Source organism: Oryctolagus cuniculus, chromosome 5, assembly GCF_051225735.1.
Source record: "Oryctolagus cuniculus isolate XC-2025 breed Fujian yellow rabbit chromosome 5, ASM5122573v1, whole genome shotgun sequence".
NCBI classification, from domain to species: Eukaryota; Metazoa; Chordata; class Mammalia; order Lagomorpha; family Leporidae; genus Oryctolagus; species Oryctolagus cuniculus.
In genome coordinates, this window is record NC_142871.1 from 18,531,596 (window position 1) to 18,553,046 (window position 21,451).

General features: G+C 51.9%; 1 protein-coding gene across 8 annotated transcripts in view; it reads left to right on the forward strand.

Moving 5' to 3' along the window:
• The first annotated feature begins 1,168 nt into the window (after positions 1 to 1,168).
• The window catches only part of ZC3H12D (zinc finger CCCH-type containing 12D), a 38,048-nt gene continuing 17,765 nt past the window's right edge, over positions 1,169 to 21,451 (forward strand). Inside the window, exons 1-5 of one of the 8 annotated variants that reach the window (XM_089333643.1) lie at positions 2,398 to 3,885; positions 4,172 to 4,254; positions 6,251 to 6,365; positions 10,955 to 11,329; positions 20,882 to 21,021. In XM_089333643.1, coding sequence (XP_089189769.1) covers positions 6,298 to 6,365; positions 10,955 to 11,329; positions 20,882 to 21,021 — 583 coding nt within the window. In that variant the 5' untranslated portion in view covers positions 2,398 to 3,885; positions 4,172 to 4,254; positions 6,251 to 6,297. Of the gene's footprint in view, positions 2,274 to 2,397; positions 6,366 to 10,954; positions 11,330 to 20,881; positions 21,022 to 21,451 lie in introns of those variants that run through there. The other 7 variants (XM_089333641.1, XM_070073457.2, XM_051836824.3 and 4 more) reach the window with 7 other exon arrangements.

Genomic DNA, 21,451 nt, shown 5'->3' on the forward strand with positions numbered 1-21,451 from the left:
GAACATCAACTTGGTATCTTCGGGACTTGAGCAGAAGACCTTTTCTCATGTTACTCAACATCAGGATTTAAGTTTCTCCAAAACTGAATACCAAGAGAATATTTAATACTCTTGAAAAACTTTGTATTTTTTGTTAGGAATTTGAGAAGCAACACATGGTTGTATAAAAATCATGTTTTGTGGGGCTGGTGCTGCAGCCACACAGGTTAAGCCTCCACTTGTGACATCAGCATCCCATATCAGAGTGCTGGCTTGCGTCCTGGCTACTCCACTTCCAATCCGGCTCCCTGCTAATGTGCCTGCAAAAGCAGCAGGTAATGGCCCAAGTACGTAGGCACCTTCCACCCACGTGGGAGACCAGTTCTTGGCTCCTGGGTTTGGCCTGGCCTAAGCTGGCTGCCGCGGCCATTTGGGAAGTGAACCAGCAGATCAAAGATGTCTTTCTCTGTAATCCTGACTTTCAAATAGATCAATCAATTTTTTAAAGCATATTTGGGGACCTAATACCTGGGTTTCGATCCCGATTCAACCTTACTGAACAAAGTTAGGCTGTGTAATCACCATTTTTCAACCGCAGTGACCTCATCCCAAAGTGGGAATAATTATCCCCATCTTACAGAGCTGTGGTGGGGAATATGAGAATTTGATGTAAAGTACCAGATATTTTGTAGATGCTAAATAAAGGTAGTTTTTATTAGAAAATGTTTTGTGCCAGAAAATTCAAGCTGGAATTAGGGTTCCAATGCAGCGGCTATTGCAATCTAGCTTTCTATTAGAATGTTATTTTTTCTTCTAATGATTTCACTTTGTACTTTTTTTTTTAAAGTTCTATTTTATTTATTGGAAAGGGAGAGAGCTCAAGAGCAAGAGAAAAACTCCCATCTCCTGGTTCACTACCCAAATGCCTACAGCAGCTGGGGCTGGGCCAAGCCAAAGCTTGGAGCCAGAAACTCACTCCAGGCCTCCTACATTGGTAGCACACACCCAACCATCACCTGTCGCTTGAGCCATCACCTGTCGCTTCCCAGGTCCTCATTAGCAGGAAGCCAGAACTGGGAGCAGAGCCAGGTTAGCCTAGACACTCTGATACCGCATATGGGCATCTCAAGCAACATCTTAACTGTTGTGCCAAATGCCTTTCCCTGCGTTTTTGTTTCAATTATTCCATTCTACATGTGTTTTTAGAAAGATTTGTTTATTTATGAGAGAGCAAGAGAGAAATCTTCCATCGTTGGTTTACTCCCCAAATGGCTGCAACAGCCAAGGCTGGGCCAGGCTGAAGTCAGGAGCCAGGAACTCCACTGGGATAGGCGGGCAGGAACCCACCATGCGCGATCATCTGCTCCCTCCCGTGTGCATTAGCAGGAAGCTGGATCAGAAGTGGAGGATGAGGACTTGAACAGGCTGGGAGGTGGGCCGCTGATCCTGATGGTTGCTGATGAGCACCTCCAAGTTCAGGAAATACACACAGAGTTCTGGGTCTATTGCCTGTCTCTGCTGAATCTGTCAGTGAGACGGGCTGTCCAATGCTGTGGTCTGATGGGGCTCTGGCCCCACCACCTGCACTTGGCACAGTGAGGGAGAAGCAGCTGTCCACGCCCTGCAGGGCAGCCACAGGGTCACAGATTTCCTGAGCCTGAGCCCCCCGTCCAAAGGACTCCATGATTCACTTGGGACTCCCGCTTTTTGTGAAGGAAGGGATGCAGCCCTCCTTGCACACGGCCCCTTACCCAGAGCCCCCTGGGCTCCCTCTCTTGCCCGCTGCTCTTCCCTCCTGCACGCTGCATCTTTGTTGGGTAGTGCGTGGTGCTTTCCTCCTCTAGCGGCACCTGGGATTCCGTGTTCTTCCAGCTGGAGACAGGAGCTGGAATGAGAAACCAAAGTTCTCCCTCGCAGACTCTTAGGCCTTTTTTTCTCTTGGACTCTCCCGTGGCTAGCACACTGCCCTTGCAGAGTTCATTTTGCATGTGGTTGTTGAACTTGGAGTCGGTGACTCACGCTGGGGCGCACACTTCAAGTCCCCCTCCCTCACTGACTGCTTTCTTCCTTTCCTTTTTATTTAAAACCCCAAGCACAACCACCTTCGCAGATGAAGGTTCCTCTGGCGTGCAGGAAGTAGCGTGCTGGCATGAGGAGGCTCCCAGTGGTGGCGTGGTCCCTGATTCCAGGGACATCACGCTAGCCTTGGCCTCTTGCTGGTGGGAGTGTCAGAGTGAAAGCTGCAGGCAGCGGGGCCAGCGTCCACCGTGAAGACAGCGGGACACATCCTGCCGGTGAGTGCCAGTCGTGGGCAGGCTTCTGCCTGGGCTTCGAGGTGGGAGGGGAGGGGCAGGAGGCGGGAGACTGGCCGGGGGGTGCGGGAGGGAGAGCAGCCCTGGGAGCAGGACCGAGTGAGCAGCATCCTGAAATATCCGATTGCTCAAACCTGCAACTATTTTAAATGCTCAAGTTTAAAAAAAATTAATACTAATCAGGTGAGCGTCTTCAGTTTCCTTTAGGTGAAATCCTTGCTTATTTGAGCAAAATTGTATTTAATTTTCGGGCGGTTAATGTGAGATTAAGTAGAGGAAGTGCTTTGGTGCAAGTGAAACTGCCTGCTGCGGTCTCTGCACATGGTTACTCTTAGGAAACGAGAAGGAGTGGAACTGACTCTCCTGGTCTCCCAGACCAGATGTGGTTGGTTTGCGCGTGTCCGGCTGGAGGCTGAATGCGGGTCAGGGGCTTTGGGCATTATCTCTTGCAGAGGAGAGCTCTGTGGGCATCCAGAAGGCTGAAGAGGAAACTGGGCTAAATCTTAATCTGATGGCCCATTTTGGTGAATTCCCCGACCCATTAGAAACTTCAGCTTTGCCCTGTCCCCCAGCCCCCACCCAGGCTAGCTTCAGCTGAGCCCAGAGTGCCGACGCCTCACATGGCTAGGTCGGGAGGTAGGGTAGACTGCTCTGGAGTAGGGGGCAGGCCTGCAATACTAATGTGTGCCCACTAACTCCCCCCGCCCCCGGCCAACCTCCCAGGATAACCTACAGCCATAGGAAAAGCCAGAGACAGGTTCGAGGAGGAAGCACGGCCAGTGTGCCAGAGCAGCTTTGCTGTCAGTCCGAGGGGGACGCCCCCCACTCGGGGTTTGCTCATGCACGCAGGAAAGGACCAGCACAAGGTGGGATCCACACAGCATGGGTGCTATGCAGCCTCCAAGGAAGCCATGAACCTGAAGGCCAACCTGCTGAGACAAGTCACTCAAGAAGGTGACTGATTTCACTCCCACGAGGCCCCTAGAGCCACCGCACAGGAATGAGACTTTGGAAAGTACAATGGTGCTTGCCAGGGGCCTGGGGATAGATGGTAAGGGCAGTTACTGTTGAATGGGCACCGAGTTTCAGTCTTGCAGAGTGAAGAGAGATCCGGAGGTGGATGGTGATGAGGGTTGTGCAGCCATGTGACTATACTTCATGCTACTGAATTGAGCACGTAAAGGGGCTAAAATTGTAACTTCTATGTGACGTCTATTTTTCCACAAACATTTTTTAAAAATTACAAAGTCCCTTAAAAAAAAAAAAAGACGCCAGACCAAACAAACAAATGCGATTCCTGTGGGCTGAAGTCTGTCTGTGACTTCCTCAAAGCGGAACTGACAACTCCACTGAGCGCCTCAAGCTCCCAGCCGCACCAGAGACTTCTGCGTGGGCTCCATCGGGAAGCCGGGGCAGGCCAGCCTTGTCCTCCTCAGGGTGCCCTGTGGAGCCGGGAATGTCACGTGGGAAGGGACTTGGGAGCAGGGGTCAGGGTTAAGTGTGTGGGTGGGGGCGGGAGCAGCGGGCGGCCGCTAGGGGGCGCCCTCAGGCCCGGGCACCGGGAGTGGCCGCCGTGGGCGCCTCGTCTCCCCAGGTAGGAGCTGTGGGATCCTCGGAGCCCCTCTTTCCGTCAGTTTCCTCAGCTGCAGCTTTTCCTTTCCCGTTTCTCCTTTCTTCTCCTCCTCGGGCTTCTCCTGTCGGAGGTCACAGGCCTTTGGCCGGGGGGGGGCCCTCCGTCGGGATGGTCTAATTCTAGAGGAAAGGGGCGCTGGTCTGATCGCCCCTCCCTGGCCTTGGACCCCACCCTGGTGGCCTTGATGCCGAGGGGCCGTCGCAGAGTTCGCCTTTGGTTTGGGAGCCAACATCTTTGCAACCGACAGGTCATCAACACGTTGGTGGGAAAGGCCAGTGCGGAACAAGCTCCGGCCACGTGACCGCGGACGCCGCAAGAGCTCACGGGACGGTCTGAAGGTTTTCACCGATTACGAACGGGATGGGCTGTTGGTGACTTCCAGTCAGGGGCTGAGGAGGAAAACCGAGATGAAGTTGTTCATACTTTCAGGTCTTAAAAATAGAAAGGAAAAAGCAGCAGCTGGCAGGGTGGCAGCGCGGAGATCTGACGTGACCCCGCGGCCCCTGGGGAGGCGGCTGAGCGCCCATTCCCGCCCCCGGCCTCGCCCGCCCCTTTGAGAACGTGTTTAAAGGAAACGAAGTTAATTTTAAAGTCTCAAGGGGGTAGAGATGCCCGTGCAGAAGGCGGATTCTTTCCGTGTTCATGATGTCTGAAACGGCGCCCCCGCCTCACACGGTGGAGCTTTCCTGGCGTGCGACGTGCTGGGTGGGCTCTGCGGAAAGCCACAGCGTGGCCGGGGGGCCCCTGGGGGCCACGTGCCCTGCCCCCACGCAGGTGGGAGCCCCAAGTCTTTTCATTCTGGAGCCTGGCACAGCCCTGTCCATGAACCAGTGGATGGAAAATCTGTCTCTATCACTCTGTAGGCCTGACTTTCAAATAAATAAATAAATCTTTCTGTCACACCACAGTGCCAGGTGACAAAAGGAACCCGGACTCTCCTCCCAGCTGCTGCTTTGTGACCAAAGAGAAGGCACCTGACCCATTTTTCCACTTCCGCAAGAGCAAGGCGCCTTCCTGAACACAACTACTTAAAAGGGCGGGTACTGGGTGCCTCCCTGCGCCTTCGTGTCCTCCCCTGTGAGGAGGTGTATCTGCCCTGTCTCCCCTCCAGGGACAGTGGGAAGTTCAAATAGGGATCCAAGGTGAAGGCAGTGTGCAGAGCATGAAGGCCCACGCAACCGCCCGCTTTGGTATTCCCGTCTTTTCTCTCACCCACCCCCCTGCCCAATTAAAATCAACACGGCACACACATAAAGAGGAAGGATGGAGTAGGAGTGAGGAGGAGGCCATTAGGACTGGGAAGGCTTCATGGAGGGTGTGCCAGGGGCTAGCCTGAGTGTGCGATGGGGCTAGCCTGTTGGAGGGAGCAGGTGTTCTAGGGCAGAGGAAAGAGCCTGAATGGTGTGAGGCCGTCTGCCAGGCAGGGTGAGTGTCCTCTTCCTCCATGGATTTCGGACCACAGCTGGACCCTAGGCCCCAGGGACAGCGACCCTGAGAGAGGACTGCTCACTGATCACAGAGAGGGGAAGCTGGACCAAGGTTATGTGGCCAAGAGGCTAGAGGGCAGCTTGGCCCAAGGGTGGGGGCCTTCCCGCTCCTGCTGGGGAGCTTTGCCATTTCCCCCGTGTAGGACAGAGGCACATGGGCGCTTTGGGGGAGATGTGGGAGTCTTCAGCCAGTGGACTGACCTGATTAGAGCTGTGGGGGGTGTGTGTGGCAAGTGCATTGGAGGTGGGACATCATGGCGCCGAAAGGAGTCCATGGGTGGTGAGGCCACCCTTTTCTGGCCTGCGGAAGTCTGTGCTCTTCCTTCATTGTCCAGTTCTGTGAGGGTCTTTCTGGCCTTCCCTCGCCCTCAGAGGAAGAGAAGTCATTCCTCTCCTGTATTTTGAAAGTGCAGTTTTCTAATGGAATGTTTTGTACTTTTGTTTATGGTTCAGAGCTTGTTGCTTCCATTTTCCATCTGTTTTCCTGAACAGATGGTGCATGAGTTGAAACTGGATTGAGTATCATTTTGTTTTTACAGAGCTGGGACCCAGACCAGTGCTGATACCTCGTAGGTGATTCTCAAGGGTTTGTTCCGTGAAGGATCAGATGGACCAGGGCAGTGGGGTGCGAGTGCCCTGTGGACCGTGCCTATGGAAAATGGCCCAGGAAACAGGACTTGTGATCAGTGTATGTAGAAGTGAGGGGAAGAGAGGAGTGAAGGTGACTTTGAGATTTCTTCCTTGGACCTCAGGGGGCTGCCATTCAATGTGATTGGAAGCACAAGGAAAAAATATGCAAGGCAAGAAGTTAACCCTGTCTTTGGACATTTATTCAACAGGAGTGTGTCCAAACTCCTGAGATACATTGATTCTGAGGTGGATTGGAATGGCTGAGCGATTCACAGCGTTTCTGGAGGAATCGACAGATGACAATCCAGCATGTTCTAACAGAGGGTGTGTATGTGCCTAACCTGTGCATTCCGCTGAGTGACGTGTGAGCTGAATCTTCAAGTTGACTAAGCCAAAAAGAGCCTTCCCACAGGGGCAGCAGCACAGCAGTGAGAAGGTGCTGGAATGCTTAGGGAGCAGGGAGAGGATGGGTCCAGAGAAGGGGTCAGTGGGCCAGTGGTGGGTGGTGAGGTGGCTGGGTGCGGTCGGAGCTGCATCGTCAGGCAGCTCTCAGCCTGTTCAGGACCTTGCTGTCCTTCTTGTAGTCCACCAGGGAGCAGAGGGTATTTCTGAGCAGGGGGTGATGCGGACCGACTTGAAATAGGATGCTGGCTGCAAGCCACAGGGGCCTGAGGTGAGAGAGGCCACTCTGCCGCTGTGGGGTGAAGAGGCAGGACTGTGGCTCTGTGGGCAGCTGAGCAGTAGGGTGTGGGTCTGAGGGGGACAGGCTGAGTGGGGGAAAGACACTGGGGGGAAAAAAAAGGCACTGAGAAAGACAGAGGGAATGGTGATGTGTCTATAGGACCAGGTACATAAAAATAACTGTTGGGACAGTTGTGGATTCAAGGAGAACCTTTTTTGGTTTTAGAACCTTATACTCTTAAAAATTATTAAGAATCTCAAAGAGATTTTATTTATATAGCTTATATCTACTGATATGTGCTTTGTTATAAACTAAAAATACATTTATTTTTAAATAATAAGCCAATTACATGAATATAAATGACATCTTTATAAAAATCAACTTTACTTTCCAAAACAAAACAATTTACTAAGAAGACCAGCACTGATTTAGAGTTTTGCAAATTAATGTTAATAGAGGATAGCTGGATTTTTCTTTAAAATATTTATTTATTTATTTGAAAGGCAGAGTTACAGAGAGGCAGAGGTAGAGAGAGAGAGAGAAAGAGGTCTTCCAGCTGCTGGTTCACTCCCTTCATGGCCACAACAGCTGTAGTTGTGCTGTTCTGAAGCCAGGAACCAAGAGCTTCTTCCGGGTCTCCTACGCAGGTGCAGGAGTCAAGAACTTGGACCGTCTTCTGCTTTCCCAGGACATAGCAGAGAGCTGGATCGGAAGTGGAGCAGCCAGGACTTGAACCAGTGCCCGTATGGGATGCCGGAACTACAGGCGGCGGCTTTACCTGCTATGCCACAGCGCCGGCCCCTAATAGATGGATTCTTACATCTGTTTCTGCATTCAAACTATTGAAATGCCATGACATGAAGTTTCTAGAATAATTCTCTTATGTACTTGTGAGAGGATGAGAAGTGGCATAAGCAAATTAAATCTTACTATTGTTATTATTTTATTTTATTTTTGACAGGCAGAGTTAGACTGAGAGAGAGACAGAGAGAAAGGTCTTACTTCCATTGGTTCATACCCCAAATGGCCGCCACGGCCAGTGCGCTGTGCCTATCCGAAGCCAGGAGCCAGGCACTTTCTCCTGGTCTCCCATGCAGGTGCAGGACCCAAGCACTTGGGCCATCCTCCACTGCCTTCCTGGGCCACAGCAGAGAGCTGGACTGGAAAAGGAACAACCGGGACAGAATCCGGCGCCCCAACCGGGGCTATAACCTGGGGTGCTGGCACAACAGGTGGAGGATTAGCCAAGTGAGCTGCGGTGCTGGCCCAAATCTTAGTATTATTAAGAACCATTGGAAATAGAGATTTAGAAAATGTTGAGTGACAATGTTCTGAGTACTTGTAGCACTTTATTTAAGTGGCTTGCCTGGTATTTATCTCATGGATTTGTAACTTGTGTGCCTAGTACTGCAGACATGCAGCTTGGGCCCCTTGGAATATAGTGGCTGATCCTAACATTGAAGAAGTGAGCAGAGAGGAGAGAGCTGTAAAGATGTAGCAAGAGAATCAGGCCAAGTGACGTAACCTGAGAGAGTCCCATAAAGGGTTATCCTTAGAGCAGGTGTTTAGCCTTGGAGTACTTTGGTTCTATTCCTGGTGCTGGCCCTCGACCTTGGGAGGCAGAAGGCAAAGCAATTAGGTCCTTGCCACCAATATGGGAGACCTGCATGGAGTTCCCAGCTTCTGGTTTTATTCTGGCCCAACCTTTGTTATTTGGGCGTTTGCGGAGTGAACCAGAGGATGGGAGTTCTCTCTGTGCTCTCTCTCTCTCTCTCTCTCAAATGAATTTTAAAAAAGAATCCAGTATTAAAGGAAATGTTTCATTCTCATAAAAAAAAAAGGAAAGAAAAAGTGGTCTGGAAGTTGTATAAGGCAAAGAAGTGCAGACGCTGTCGGACGTGGAACGTGGAAGGTGCGGGTGACTTGGGGGCAGTGGGCACTGTCAGTGGTCAGCGGTGGTTCCTGCTGTCAGCGGGCCAAGGTGGAGTGGGAGGTGAGCCAGAGGGGCTGCAGCATATGCCTCTCTCTGTGTGGCATGCTGGTCAGCTCCTGCACTCTTGGGGGACACTGTAAGAGAAAGCCAGAGAAGGAACCTGGTGGAGAGGTGTGAGTGCAGCGAATGGTCAGATAGGGGTGGAGTGGAAGGTGATGAACCTGTGACCCTGAGAAAAGGGGGGGGGGACAGATGTGCGAGAATGTCCACAGGGCAGGATTTGTAACAGCAGAAAGTGGAACACTACCTACAGTCCACTGTTTGGCACGTGGTTTAACACCAGAGAGCCCCATCCGTCCATCCACAAATAGGCTTGAGATTCAACTGTGCCAGGCTCTGTACTAAATTCTGAGGATATAGAGGGTAAATTGATATGTAAAATTCCCCAGATGCACTTTTTATTTACTTATTTGAGTGAGAGAGTTGTCTCTCCTATGTTTCACTCCCCGAATGCCCACAATGTCTAGGGCTGGCCAGGCTGAAGTCAGGAACTGGAACTCAGCCAAAGTCTCCCACATGCCTGGCAGAAACCCACCTGCATCTGGTGTCTCCCAGGGTGCACACTGGTAGAAAGCTGGAATTGAGACTGGAGCTGCGACTCCAACTCAGGTACTCTGATATGGGATGCAGCCCTCCCAAACAGTGCTTCAACCATCTGGCCAGGTACCTCCCCCCTCCCAAATGCATTTTCTGAGTAAGAAAATCAAGTTGCTGGGTAATATGTGTAGTATGACACTACTGATGTAAAGCAAAACAACCCTGAAACAATATTTGTGTGTATCTATGAGATATGCAAGTAAGTCATAGGGAAGTGCTAAGAGGCTGCGAACAGCAGGGGAGGCAAGTGGAGCTGGGGATCCATGCAAGACTTCTTTTTATACTTCTGCCTTGTTCGAATTGTTCACGATTATGTCTATATTTTAAAATGATTTTGAAAGATGTAGATCTTTGAGGGTAGAAAAGAGGGAGGCGGGGCCTGTGCTGTAGAGTAGCTGGGAAAGCCGCCTCCTGCAGTGCTGTTGTCCCATATGGGCTCCAGTTTGAGTCCTGTCTGCTCCACTTCCAATCCAGCTCTCTGCTATGGCCTGGGAAAGCAGTGGAAGATGGCCCAAGTCCTTGGGCCCCTGCACCCGTGTGGGAGACCCAGAAGAAGCTCCTGACTCCTGGCTTTGGATTGACCCAGCTCCAGCCATTGTGGCCATTTGGGGAGTGAACCAGCACATGGAAGACTTTCTCTCTCTCTCTCTCTCTCTCTCTCTCTCTCTCTCTCTCCCTCTGCTTCTCTGTAACCTTCCTTTCAAATAAATAAATAAATAACTTTTTTAAAGAGGTCTGGTCTTTCCTGAGATTTCTTGTTGGCTTGGTCATCGCCTTTCTTTTGGGACTGTGTGGTAGGCTACAGCCCCCTTCTTTCCCTGCCACCCACAGTTGTAAGCCAAGCAATGATGCCAGGATGGGAAGGGTCAGATTTGCATTAGGACCTTCTATTTTCCAGGGTCAGTGTGGTTTGAATTAACTGGCAGAGCAATCTGTGCCAGTGCACAGAGCTGAATTTGGAAACCCTGCCTTCCTGGGAGTAGAATTGGCCAGGGGGCATTCCCCCGTATGACTCAAGGGGCCTGTGTTAGTATGCCTGGGCTGCCATAAGGAAGTACATGGATGGTTGCACACTTCTGGAGGCTGGAGGTCAAGGTGTTGGCATGGTTGATTACTTCTGAGGCCTCTCTCCTGGGCTCGTCGCTGGCTGCCCATCTCTGCTTATTGATGTTATCATCCTCTGTGTGTCTGTGTCCAAATTTCCTCCTCCTCCAAGGACACTGGTCCTATCAGATTGGGACCACTCTACTGACCTCATTTGAAAGGCCTCCTCTCCAAATTAGTCACACTGTTAGGTACTGGGGCTTAGGGCATCAGGTAAACACCATTCAGCCTGTTACAGAGCCTCGGAAGCATTTCTGGGGCCTGTCCGGGTTGCTGGGTGCCCTGCTCAGCCCTTGCCACCCTGGTATCTGGCGGGTGTTCCCTGTGGGGATGTGGTGTGGGGCGAAAGCCCCAGTGAGTGCAAAAGTTGTGTGATTGCACCTGCAGCTCCCCACCCACACCGAGACTGAAAATCCCCAAGGGGCCCAGACTGACATGATTTCCTGATAGATACGACTGGGAGGGTGGGAGGACACATGGCACCGCCCTCAGGAACCCGTGCCCAGAAGATACCTGATGGATGCTTTTTCTCTTTAGTGCATGCCTGCGGGGCCCCACGAGGAAGAAGCTGGGGGCAGGACCCCCTCCAGGTGCCGGCTGGCTTAGCATGGAGCGCCCAAGCAAGATGGAGTTCTTCCAGAAGCTGGGCTACAGCCAGGAGGACGTGGCCAGGGTGCTGAGCAAGCTGGGTGATGGCGCTCTGGTCAACGACGTGCTGCAGGAGCTGATCCGGACGGGCAGCCGCCCTGGGGCCCAGGAGAGCCAGTCCGCGCCCCTGCTTGTCCCCCGGGGCTCCTGTGGGGCCCCAGACTCTGCTCAGTGGGGCCCGGGGCCAGCTCCAGAAGAGAACTGTGGAGACCCCGCCAGTTCCCTGCGTCCCATCGTGATTGATGGCAGCAACGTGGCGATGAGGTAGCTTTCCTTCAACCCGTGGTTGGGAGTGGCGGGGAGGGAGTGTGTGTTCTCAGGAAGCCAGAGAACTGTCCCTCTTCTCTGTGTTTGGTCCAAAGAACTTTGGGACCGGTGGATGGGGTTTGGAGTCTCTGTTCTGGCTCTTCGTAGCTGAATGGTCATAAGCCAGCCCCTTAACCTCTTTGAGCCTCATTTTCTCCGTGGGTGATGTTGGGCTAGAACTTCCCTAGAGGGTGGATGTTTGGAGCAGCATGGGACCTGCCACAGAGTAGGTGTCCAGCGCGTGGGTGCTGTTCTTACATTAATCCAGTCTTCTTCTGGGAGAGCAGGGCTTGGCAGATGTGGCTGCTTGTCTGGAGCGTGGCCCTACCAGCTGCGTGACTGCCAAAGCCGTGTAATACTTGTTTCTTGAGGCCAACAGAGTCTCTTCTACTCCCCTCTGGGTCATGAGAATCCGATGGGAAGATGTACTTGGTTGCATTGGTTGCCGAGGAGGTGGGGTTGCGGTTTTCTTGCTCAGTTTGAGATGTGTTTGTGGTCTCCTAAGCTGCCGATACAACTGTGTGAATACTCGTGTCTTGGGATCTTCATGTGTCCTGGGACTGTGAGCACCGTGCCTGCATGGTTATCCTTCCTGGCTTGGCTAAGCTCTGCTGTGCCAGCCTCTGCAGCTGCCCCACACTCCCTGCTGGGTCAGGAGGGGTGTGGCTCGGACAAGTGCATCGTTCTCCCACTTGGCTAAGTTACCGCTGGGCAAAGGGCAGAGCCATAGGAAATTGTTCACTCACAGCTTTAACTGTATGTGCTTCCTTTTTCTAAAGCTGAATTGGGAATCCAGTCAAGCAGTTCTTGGCAGCGTTGAAGGTGTCAACAGTGCATCCGGGAGTTTTCCCTGGGGTTTGGGCTCACTCTGAATTTGGCATTGTGTAGGCACAAGTTTGAAGTGGTTCACCCAAGATGACCCAACCTTGGGGGCTGTCCCTACATGCTCTGTGTGCTGTGTACTCAGAGTGTTTGTTCAATTTTTAGTTTATCATTTATTTGCAAGGCAGATTCACACACATACACACACACACAGATCTGCCACGGGTTGGTTCACTCCTCAAATGCCTACAAGAGCTAGAGTTGGGCCAGGACAAAAATAGGAACCAGGAACTCTACCTGGATCTCCCACATGGGTGGCAAGGGCCCAAGTACTTGAGCCATCATCTGCTGCCTCCCAAGGTGTACAATAGCAGGGAGCTGGATTGGAAGTGCAGCTGGGACCCCAACTCAGGCACTAGGATATGATATGCTTTGCCACAACACCAGCACACTCAATTTAATTTGAAAGGCAGAGAGAGGCAGAAAGAGACAGGGAGAGGCACAGAGAGGTTACAGAGATGATGGAAATCTTCCATCTACCGGTTCGCTCCCTAAATGCCCACAACGAAAGGGCTCGGCCAGGCTGAAGCTGGGGGCCTGAAACTCAGTCCAGGTGTCCCACATGGGCAGGAAGTATCCAATTGCTTGAGCCAACACCTGCTGCCTCCCACTATGTATATTAGCAAGAAGCTGGAGTTGGGAGCAGAGCAGGGACTTGAATGGAGGCACTGCAGTAGAATCGGGCAGTCTGAGAATGGTGTCTTAACCACTGCGCCAAATGCCTGGCCCTGCTTGCTCAATTTTTAACCATCAATGGATCCTCCTCTTCCCTTGGGACTTAGGAGCTTGGTTCACAGGATCATCATTACAGTCTCGCCCGTGTTCCCTGGAGGCACTAGATGGGTGAGTTCATAATCTCTTGCTCGAGTTAAGAGCTTTGGAAACTTCAAGGGACTTTCAAGAAGCTATAAGGTTCTCAGAGTCCTGGAAAGTCTGACAGAGGTGTGGAAGGGAACACAGCTTTGCTGTGCTCTGGATAAAGCACCTCTCTCTAGGCTTCAATAGAAAGTGGGCTTTGAGTGTGAGACGATTATCACCTAAAACAATGAACTCCCCAGCCCCGAGATTACATGAGTCTGAGGTTAGAAATCGAAACAGAAGAATGGGTGCAGGGTAAAAAGCCTTCTTTAGGGCCTCCAGGAAAGTGTCAGGGCTCTCTTTGGGGTCCAGAGAGTTTAGGAATTATTAGGACAGAGTGGCCTGCAAAAGTTTTCTTTTGATGACAGCCTCTGTTACTGGTTGGAATTCAAACATAAACCACATCCTCTGTTTTCACATGACTGTCATATGTTCTGAGTAAGCCCATTTAGCCTCACCTCCTACACCCTTACCTCCCCCCCATTGTAATCATTTTAATCCATTCATGCTCAATCTGGGGGGTTCCAAGTGGAAGTCTCCACTGAGACTTACTATGAAGAAGGAATGTGTCAGTGCATAAACACTTTCATCCACTTGTACCAACATAACACAACTCTCCAGAACACATCTATCTGTGTGTCGATATTTGCATGCACTGACATACACAAATGTACATATGTCTGGACACACACACTTTCCCCCTGCTCCTCGTGTCCCAGTAGGAAAAATGGACAGATTGCAAAGTTTGTTCCTTTCCAAGACAGGTTCTGGGAGAGAGTAGGATTCAAGGTTGGGCTCCATCCTCTGCCCCTTCTCCTACAGTGCCCTCTGCTGTGTCCTCCCATGGGTGCTTGAACAGCCCCTGGTCCCTCCAGGTTTGTGTGGTCCTCAGTGAGGAAGAGAGACCCAAGTGGCGCTCACCCTTTACAGGGAATGTGTGGTCTAAACTCAGAATTATTACCCATAACCTCAACATCCATTAACCTCAGAAACATGGTTCCTGGACGCTCTCCTCACTGAGCGTTTGCAGTTTGCAGGCGCTGTTCTTGGTTTTGAAGGGGATAACTGCCGGGCCCTGGAGGGCTGGGGAGGAGCTTGAAGAGTGGTTGGGACACGCCTCCTTCCTAGCCTCATTGGATGAGATGGGCGTCTCCTGTTGTTGGCAGCCGTATCCTCCAGGGAGTGCGGTGCCCTGTGCCTCTGTTCCTTGGGGCCCCGTGGTAGCCTGTGCCTTTGTCTTTGGGAAGTCCTGTTTTAGTGAACCCTTGCAGACCAGCAAGGCCAATTGCCGCTCAGGACTTAAAACACAGGTGTATTCTCTTCTAGGTCCGGCAGCCAGCAGTCTGACCCAGGTCTCCTGGGCTCAAATCAGGGCGTCAGCAGAACTCACTCATTTCTGGAATCTGGAGGGGAGATCTGTTTTCTCATCTTCAGATTCTAGAAGCCTTCCTCTTTCTTTCTCTCATAGCTCCGCCCATCTGCCAAGCCAGTAATGGCCCAAAACGACAGACACAGTATGGCCTGTGTGCATCCATGTGTGTGTTTTCTGGGGGGGGAAAGAGCTGTAACTTTCAACAGACACTTAAGGGGTCTATGATCCCTAAATTGTTAGGAACCACTGTTGTAGAATGAGAAATTATAGATAATGTCATCTTCGCAGCCAGGAATTTCTTTTTCCTCTTCCTCTTGGGAGGCAGCTAGCCACTGTCCGGTTAGCACAGGGAACGTTAGAGTGGCCTATCAAGTCTTATATCTGACCCTCTCAGTTGCACAATAAGGGCCATGATGGACTTGGCCAAAGTTCATACTGCCTGGAGCCAGACCTTGACCTCTGTTGGCATATTTCCTGATCATGCCACCACCTATAGATGTTTCTGTGGCCTTCTTTCCCCTGTGCTGCACAATGTTTTTTTTTTTTTATATTTATTTGTTTGAAAGTCAGAGATGCACAGAGAGAGGAGAGGCAGAGGCAGAGGCAGAGGCAGAGAGAGAGGTCTTCCATCCGCTGGTTCACTCCCCAGTTGGCTGCAATGGCCGGAGCTGTGCCGATCTGAAGCCAGGAGCCAGGAGCTTCTCTGGGTCTCCCACAGGAGTGCAGGGGCCCAAGGACTTGGGCCATCTTCCACTGCTTTCCCAGGCCATAGCAGAGAGCTGGATAGGAAGTGGAGCAGCCAGGACATGAACCGGCGCCCATATCGGATGCTGGCACTGTAGGCGGCAGCTTTACCCACTATGCCATGGTGTGCACAATGTTTAGCCTAAGGCTGTTCATCCTGGCAGAACCAAGAAGGCCTAGGCTGACTTTCCTGGAGGTTGACAGGATGAGTCATGCTGTATCAGTTAACTGTTTGTCAACACAATGAAATACCCGACAGGCTACCTAGGAAGGAAAGGGCTGGTGGGGCGATCAGGTGGCGCCTAAGGCCTTCCTGCTGGCAGAGTCCCGAGGTGGCGCTGAGCACGTCTGTCCTTATCTGTGTGTTCTCTTATGAAGCCACGAGGATTTAATTGGGGGCTCCACGCTAACAATGCAATTCAACCCCATCCCTTCTCAAAGGTCCCGGCTTCAGACACCATTCATGTAAGACTTTGGGGACCAAACCTTTAAGAGCTGGGCCTCTGGGGGACACTGGGCAGTCAGTCTAATATCCAAGCCATTGCACAGGTCAAGTACATTGTACAAGAAATGGGAGAGTACTTGCTCAGAGCACACGCGAGTTGTCTGCTTCATGAAACACATCCTGTCCTTGAATCATTTAAATAAAAGAGAACTGTGTATATAGAGCTAACACCCAAATGACCTAAAAAAACCCCTCTATTTCCTCACTGCAAAACAGAAAGAGTCCACTGGGCTCGTCTTAGCAGAAGTGCTGGCTTCATTAATCATTTCAGAAGTAGTGGGTCAACTTTCATGAGAATTCTAAGGGCAATGTGGAAGGAGCATCAAACCAGGGCCTGGGAAGCCGGGCCTTGCACTTGCCACACAGTCTTGCAGAATCTCTGTGTCCCATACAGGAAACCAGGGAGGTCAGAGGCAGAGGATGGACATGGGTTAGTGCCTGTACATCTGAGCTCCGTCTACCAGCCCAGGTAGACAACTCCCAAGACAACTGCCTGAGATGATGGAAAGTTCCAGACCTGCACTGTCTTTTATAGCAACCACTTGCCCACTGTCAAGCACTTGAAATGTGGCTAGTGCAACTGAGGAACTGAATTTAAAATTTTATTTCCTTTGAATGAGTTTGAGTTTAAACTGAAGTAGCCACATGCAACCACATGGGTTTTTCAGCCCACCAGCTGTGTGGCCTCTTTAGAGTCTTGTTTACACAATTCAGAAGCTGAATTAAACAACTTTAAATGATGTTCTCATCTTTGACATGCTAAGATGCAAGGTGATTATTTTACAAATGCTTGAAAGAAACACATGCATTTTCAAGGCTAGCTCTGTGACATAGCTGGTAAAGCCGCCACCTGCAGTGCCGACATCCCATAGGGGTGCTGGTTCTAGTCTTGGCTGCTCCACTTCCACTCCACCTCTCTGCCATGGCCTGGGAAAGCAGCAGAAGATGGTTCAAGTCCTTGGGCCCCTGCACCCGTGTGGGAGACCCGGAAGAAGCTCCTGGCTCCTGGCTTCGGATCAGCCCAGCTGCAGCCATTGTGGCCATTTGTGGGCGTGAACCAGCGGTTGGATACTCTCTCTCTCTCTCTCTCTCTCTCTCTCTGCCTGTACCTCTCTGTAACTCTGCCTTTCAAATAAATAAATAAATCTTAAAAAAAAAAAAAAAGAAACACATGCATTGTCCTCATGAAGGGATTTCTCGTGTTCTTTGGAGGTTTGAAGCAAGGAGGAGCTCCCCAGGGGTCAAAGAGCAGTTTGTGGTGCTCTGCACTCTGGCTTTTCCTAATGCCTTCTGATTTCCATACCTGCAGCTCTTCTTCTCTGGCCTGGATAGGGCCGCACAGTGGGGTCAGAGCCAACCTGTGCTGACCGGGGTCTTCCCCAGGCAGGGTGAGCCCTGGACCTATTTGCCATAGCCCCTCTGCAGGGCTGGAGCCCTCCTGCTGCCCCTCCTCCCCGCCCTGCCGGGGGCTGGGGCCCCCCAGCGTTGAATGTGCATTGAATGATAGCTCTGGTTGACTAGCAACATAGAGATCCATTTCCAAGTACATCCTCATGCCTCCACGGGGTGTGTGTGTGTGTGTGTGTGTGTGTGTAACTGTGAGTGTTTGCATGGAGAGATGTCAGCTTGGATCTCTCAGTTGAATACGCAGTCCTTAGACCCTTGGCCTGAAGAAAAGTCCCTCAACTTTTTAAGAAGATGGTGGCTTGCATTGGAGGCCTGCTATTAGCTGCGTCACGGTATTGGAGAGCTTGAATTCTCCCAAGCCAAGTGTTGCAGCATTTGCTTGCTGGGGCCCGCGACCTCCCCAGGGCCCAGCCGGCTTTACCGTCTGCAGGCAAATCTAGCAAAGTGGGAGGGAGGCGAAAGAGCCGCAGCGTGGGAGGAAACCACCTGACAATTTCACATCCTCTTGCTGCCAGGCTGGGGCTGGCATTTGACGTGCCCTCATCTGGGGAGGCAGAGGACTCTTTGTTTTGGTCATTAAGTTTTCAAACTCTTAGGAAAGTGGCTGCCCCTGGAGGAAGGTATCATTCAATGAGGGAGTTCAGGCTTGAAATCATGAAATCATGCCCCTCCCTTTTCCTCATGTCGCTCTCGGGGCTACGGTAGTGAGTATGAGATGGGGGAGGGCCCGTCAGTGCTGGCCCCTCAGCCTGGGGTTCTGAGCCTGCCCTGGCTGCCTAGTCTGCTCCCATTGGTCTCTGTACAGATGAGGGCACTCTGAGAGCCACTGCTCACTCCCTCTCTTCCTGGCCTTGAGCTGGGGAGAGGCTCCTGGGGAGTAGGTTTGGTGTTCTCAGTTCAGCCCCAAGTAAGACACAGACGTGAACCTGCACTGGGACTCTGGTGTCTCAGGCCCTGAGGAATCGGCTCTGCCTTTCCTCCCAACCCACAGCCACCGCGTTGTCCCACACAGGGCTGTTTTGTGGGCCTCTAACTCCTGCAGGGACTTCCTGGCAGTAGTCAGGTCACAGCGGTGTGGCCTGGGCTGTTTGCTGACTAATTGGTCTGCCAGTTGCAGCCGCCTCAGGCGCAATCGGCAGGTAGGCAGACTTTGCCCCAGGCACCAATCCATCTCTTTCCAGCCTCCAGCCCTTCACAGTTCTGGCTCTTGCTTCCTTTCCCAGGGCCTAGGCCCTGCTCTCTGGTTCCTAGGGCCCCTGCATGACCACATGAGGGTTTTTCCCCAAGCAGGGATATTTTAACCACAGGTGACTCATTGCTCCAAAGGAGCTGCCATCCCAATCATCGCAGGGACCCACAGGGACGGGGGAGAGTATGAGTCTGCAGCCCGACAGATGTCCATACATGGCTGTGAGTCCAGGAAGGGAAGCACAAGCGTGTGTGTCCCTCTGTGTGCCGGGCAGTGGACTGCAGGGTGACTGTGCATGTCAGGGATCAGCTTCCCTCACTGTCCCTTACCACTCACTGCTCCCCGCCCTCAACTGTGCACCTGTCCAAGGTGTCGGGATGGAAAAGTTGGCTTTTGCATGATTGAAGACATACAGGGCAAGTCCTAGAAAAGGACAGTTAAGAAGCACTTTTAAAACAATTTTTTAAAATTTATTTGACAGAGTTATAGACAGTGAGAGACTCAGAGAGAAAGGTCTTCCTTCCATTGGTTCACTCCCCAAATGGCCGCTGCGACCAGCGCTGCACCCATCTGAAGCCAGGAGCCAGGTGCTTCCTCCTGGTCTCCCATGTGGGTTCAGGGCCCAAGCACTTGGGCCATCCTCCACTGCCCTCCGGGCCACAGCAGAGAGCTGGACTGGAAGAGGAGCAACTGGGACTAGAACCGGCGCCCATATGGGATGCCGGCGCCGCAGGCGGAGGATTAACCAAGTGAGCCCCAAGAAGCACTTTTTGAAAGGATCGTGAGGCGACTTCGCTGCAGCGTGGAGTGACCGTGTGTGGTGTGGGCAAGGGGTCTCTGTGGTTCGCTTTCCTGCTTCGAGGTGCAGAGAAAGCACAGTGCATAACCTGTGCCAGATGTTGCCTCTCCCCCACCCTCACAGGCAGTGGGTGGTGGCAAGCCCGACAGTCACCAGTGTCCCCACAGTGGCACCTCTGCATCTTGTCCTCTGGATGACCCTGGTGGCATGTTTCCTTCCCCTCCCCCTGAGAGCCGTGCCCCCCCGCCCCCTTTGTCCACCCCAGGGGTCTCGGATGGTCTCCCAGGCCTGACGTACCCAAGAGATCCTTGTGTTGCCCCAGACCCCTCCTCAGTTCTGGCAGAAGCCAGGCTTTCCCAGGGGGCTGGCAGCCTGTCTGTACAAGGCTGGGGGTTCCTACATCTCCCCTCCTCAGGGCTCTGTTGGGGGAGCTCAGCTGGGAACAGCTGGTGTGGGGCATCGGGGGAGGCCCTGGTGAGGGACCGCCTCATTCTGCCTCTCCTCTCCTCTCCTTTCTTTCCTTCCACTGGGGTGAAAGAGATAGGCGTCTGCCTCCTCTTCCCTTTGACAGCAGACATCTCCACGGATACTCCCCCTCACTGATACTCCGCTCGCATAGCCTCGTGCCAAGGACCTATTTCCTTTATCCTGGAAGAAACCCAGATCCAGGCAGCCAGGCCTGGCTCCCCCCTGGCTACTGATCTAAAGGAATACGAGAACGGTCTCCTGCATCCCCACGAAGCCTGGCTTCTTCATACTGTGGCTGAGGGAGGAGGGGAGGGAACTGGGCCTAGAGGGAAGGAAACAGCTGGTGCAAAGGCCCTAGGGTGGGAGTGGAGGAAGGAGCATGGCCAAGACAAAGGACTGAAAGAGGAGAGAGGGAAGGGTGATCTAACATTGAGACCAGCCTTGTTCTCATCCATGGTGAAATCCAGTTGGTTTTGCCTTCTCGGTATCTCAAATATGTCTGCTTGTGTACCTCGCTAGCCAAATACCACTGACCCCCCACTTACTAAGTCTGAGCCAAGTCTTCTGGCTTCCTTGCTTGGTCTTAGGAAACCCAGTAATGTACTTACAGCCTTCTCTCAGGGTGCCAGTAATTCTATAGATGGTCAATCTCATCAATGTTTTAAAATTTATTTTTTATTGATTTGAGAGGCGGAGAAATAGACACACACACAGGCACACACACACACACATACACACAGAACAAACTCTCCTGTTGGTCTGCTCCACAAATGCCTGCGATAGCCACAACTGGGCCAGGCTGAAGCCAAGAGCTAGGAACCGAATCTGGATCTCCCAGGTGGGTGGCAGGAATCCAACTGCTTGGGCCATTACCTGCTGCCTCCCAGCTTGGACTCTGGCAGGAAGCTGGAATCACGAGCGGAGCCAGGACTGGAAACCAGGCACTCTGATACGAGACGCAGGCATCCCAAGCAGCGTCTTAACTGCTGAGCCAGACCCGTTCCTTGTCTCGTCCACTTTATGTCAGCCTCATTAGCTTCAGCTAAGGAGACGATCTTGGCTACAAATCCTTGGAATGTTTCCCCATTAGAGATCGAGAGCCTCTATATTTCTTCCACAAGCTGTGTGTCTTATTAAGGGATATTCTCCTAGTTCAAAGTATCCTTCAAGTGTAGGTTTCCTGGTCTCCTCTTGCTTGTGCGACATTCATCCAAGCATTCTTAGAGGATGTCGCTCTTCGGAAGCCTCTCTGTGTCTCTACAGATTTCTTTGTTTTCCCGTTGTAGCCATGGAAATAAAGAAGCCTTCTCTTGCCGGGGAATCCAGCTGGCTGTGGACTGGTTCAGGGACAGAGGACACACCTTCATCAAGGTTTTTGTCCCCTCCTGGAGGAAAGAGCCATCAAGATCAGATACCCCCATCAGAGGTACGCTGCACAGATGCTTGCTTAAGGGCCCTGTGTGCACTTTCCCATGGTAGTTCTCCCAATCATGGTGGGTCGTCTGTTACTTGGTTAAGCATATCTGCTTCACTGCACGGTAAGCCCCATGAAGGTACTGCTTGTGAATGTGCGCTGCTCTAGCCTACCTCCCAGCACCTAGCATAGCACTCAGCAGGCAGTGGGTGCTCAATACATCCTGGCTGACTAGGTGAATGACCGAATCACTGTCTTTTAGTGTGAGTAAGTTCCAGAAGTAACTGTACCTTACGAATTTTAACACTCTGAAGGAAGGCTGGATCTGCATTCACTCCTAATAGTACAAAGGACCTGAAAAAGACTTCCAGTTATTTACTGAATGCCTGGTCTAGTCTCTTCATTAAAAATAAAAACAAAAACAAAAACAAAACAAAACAAA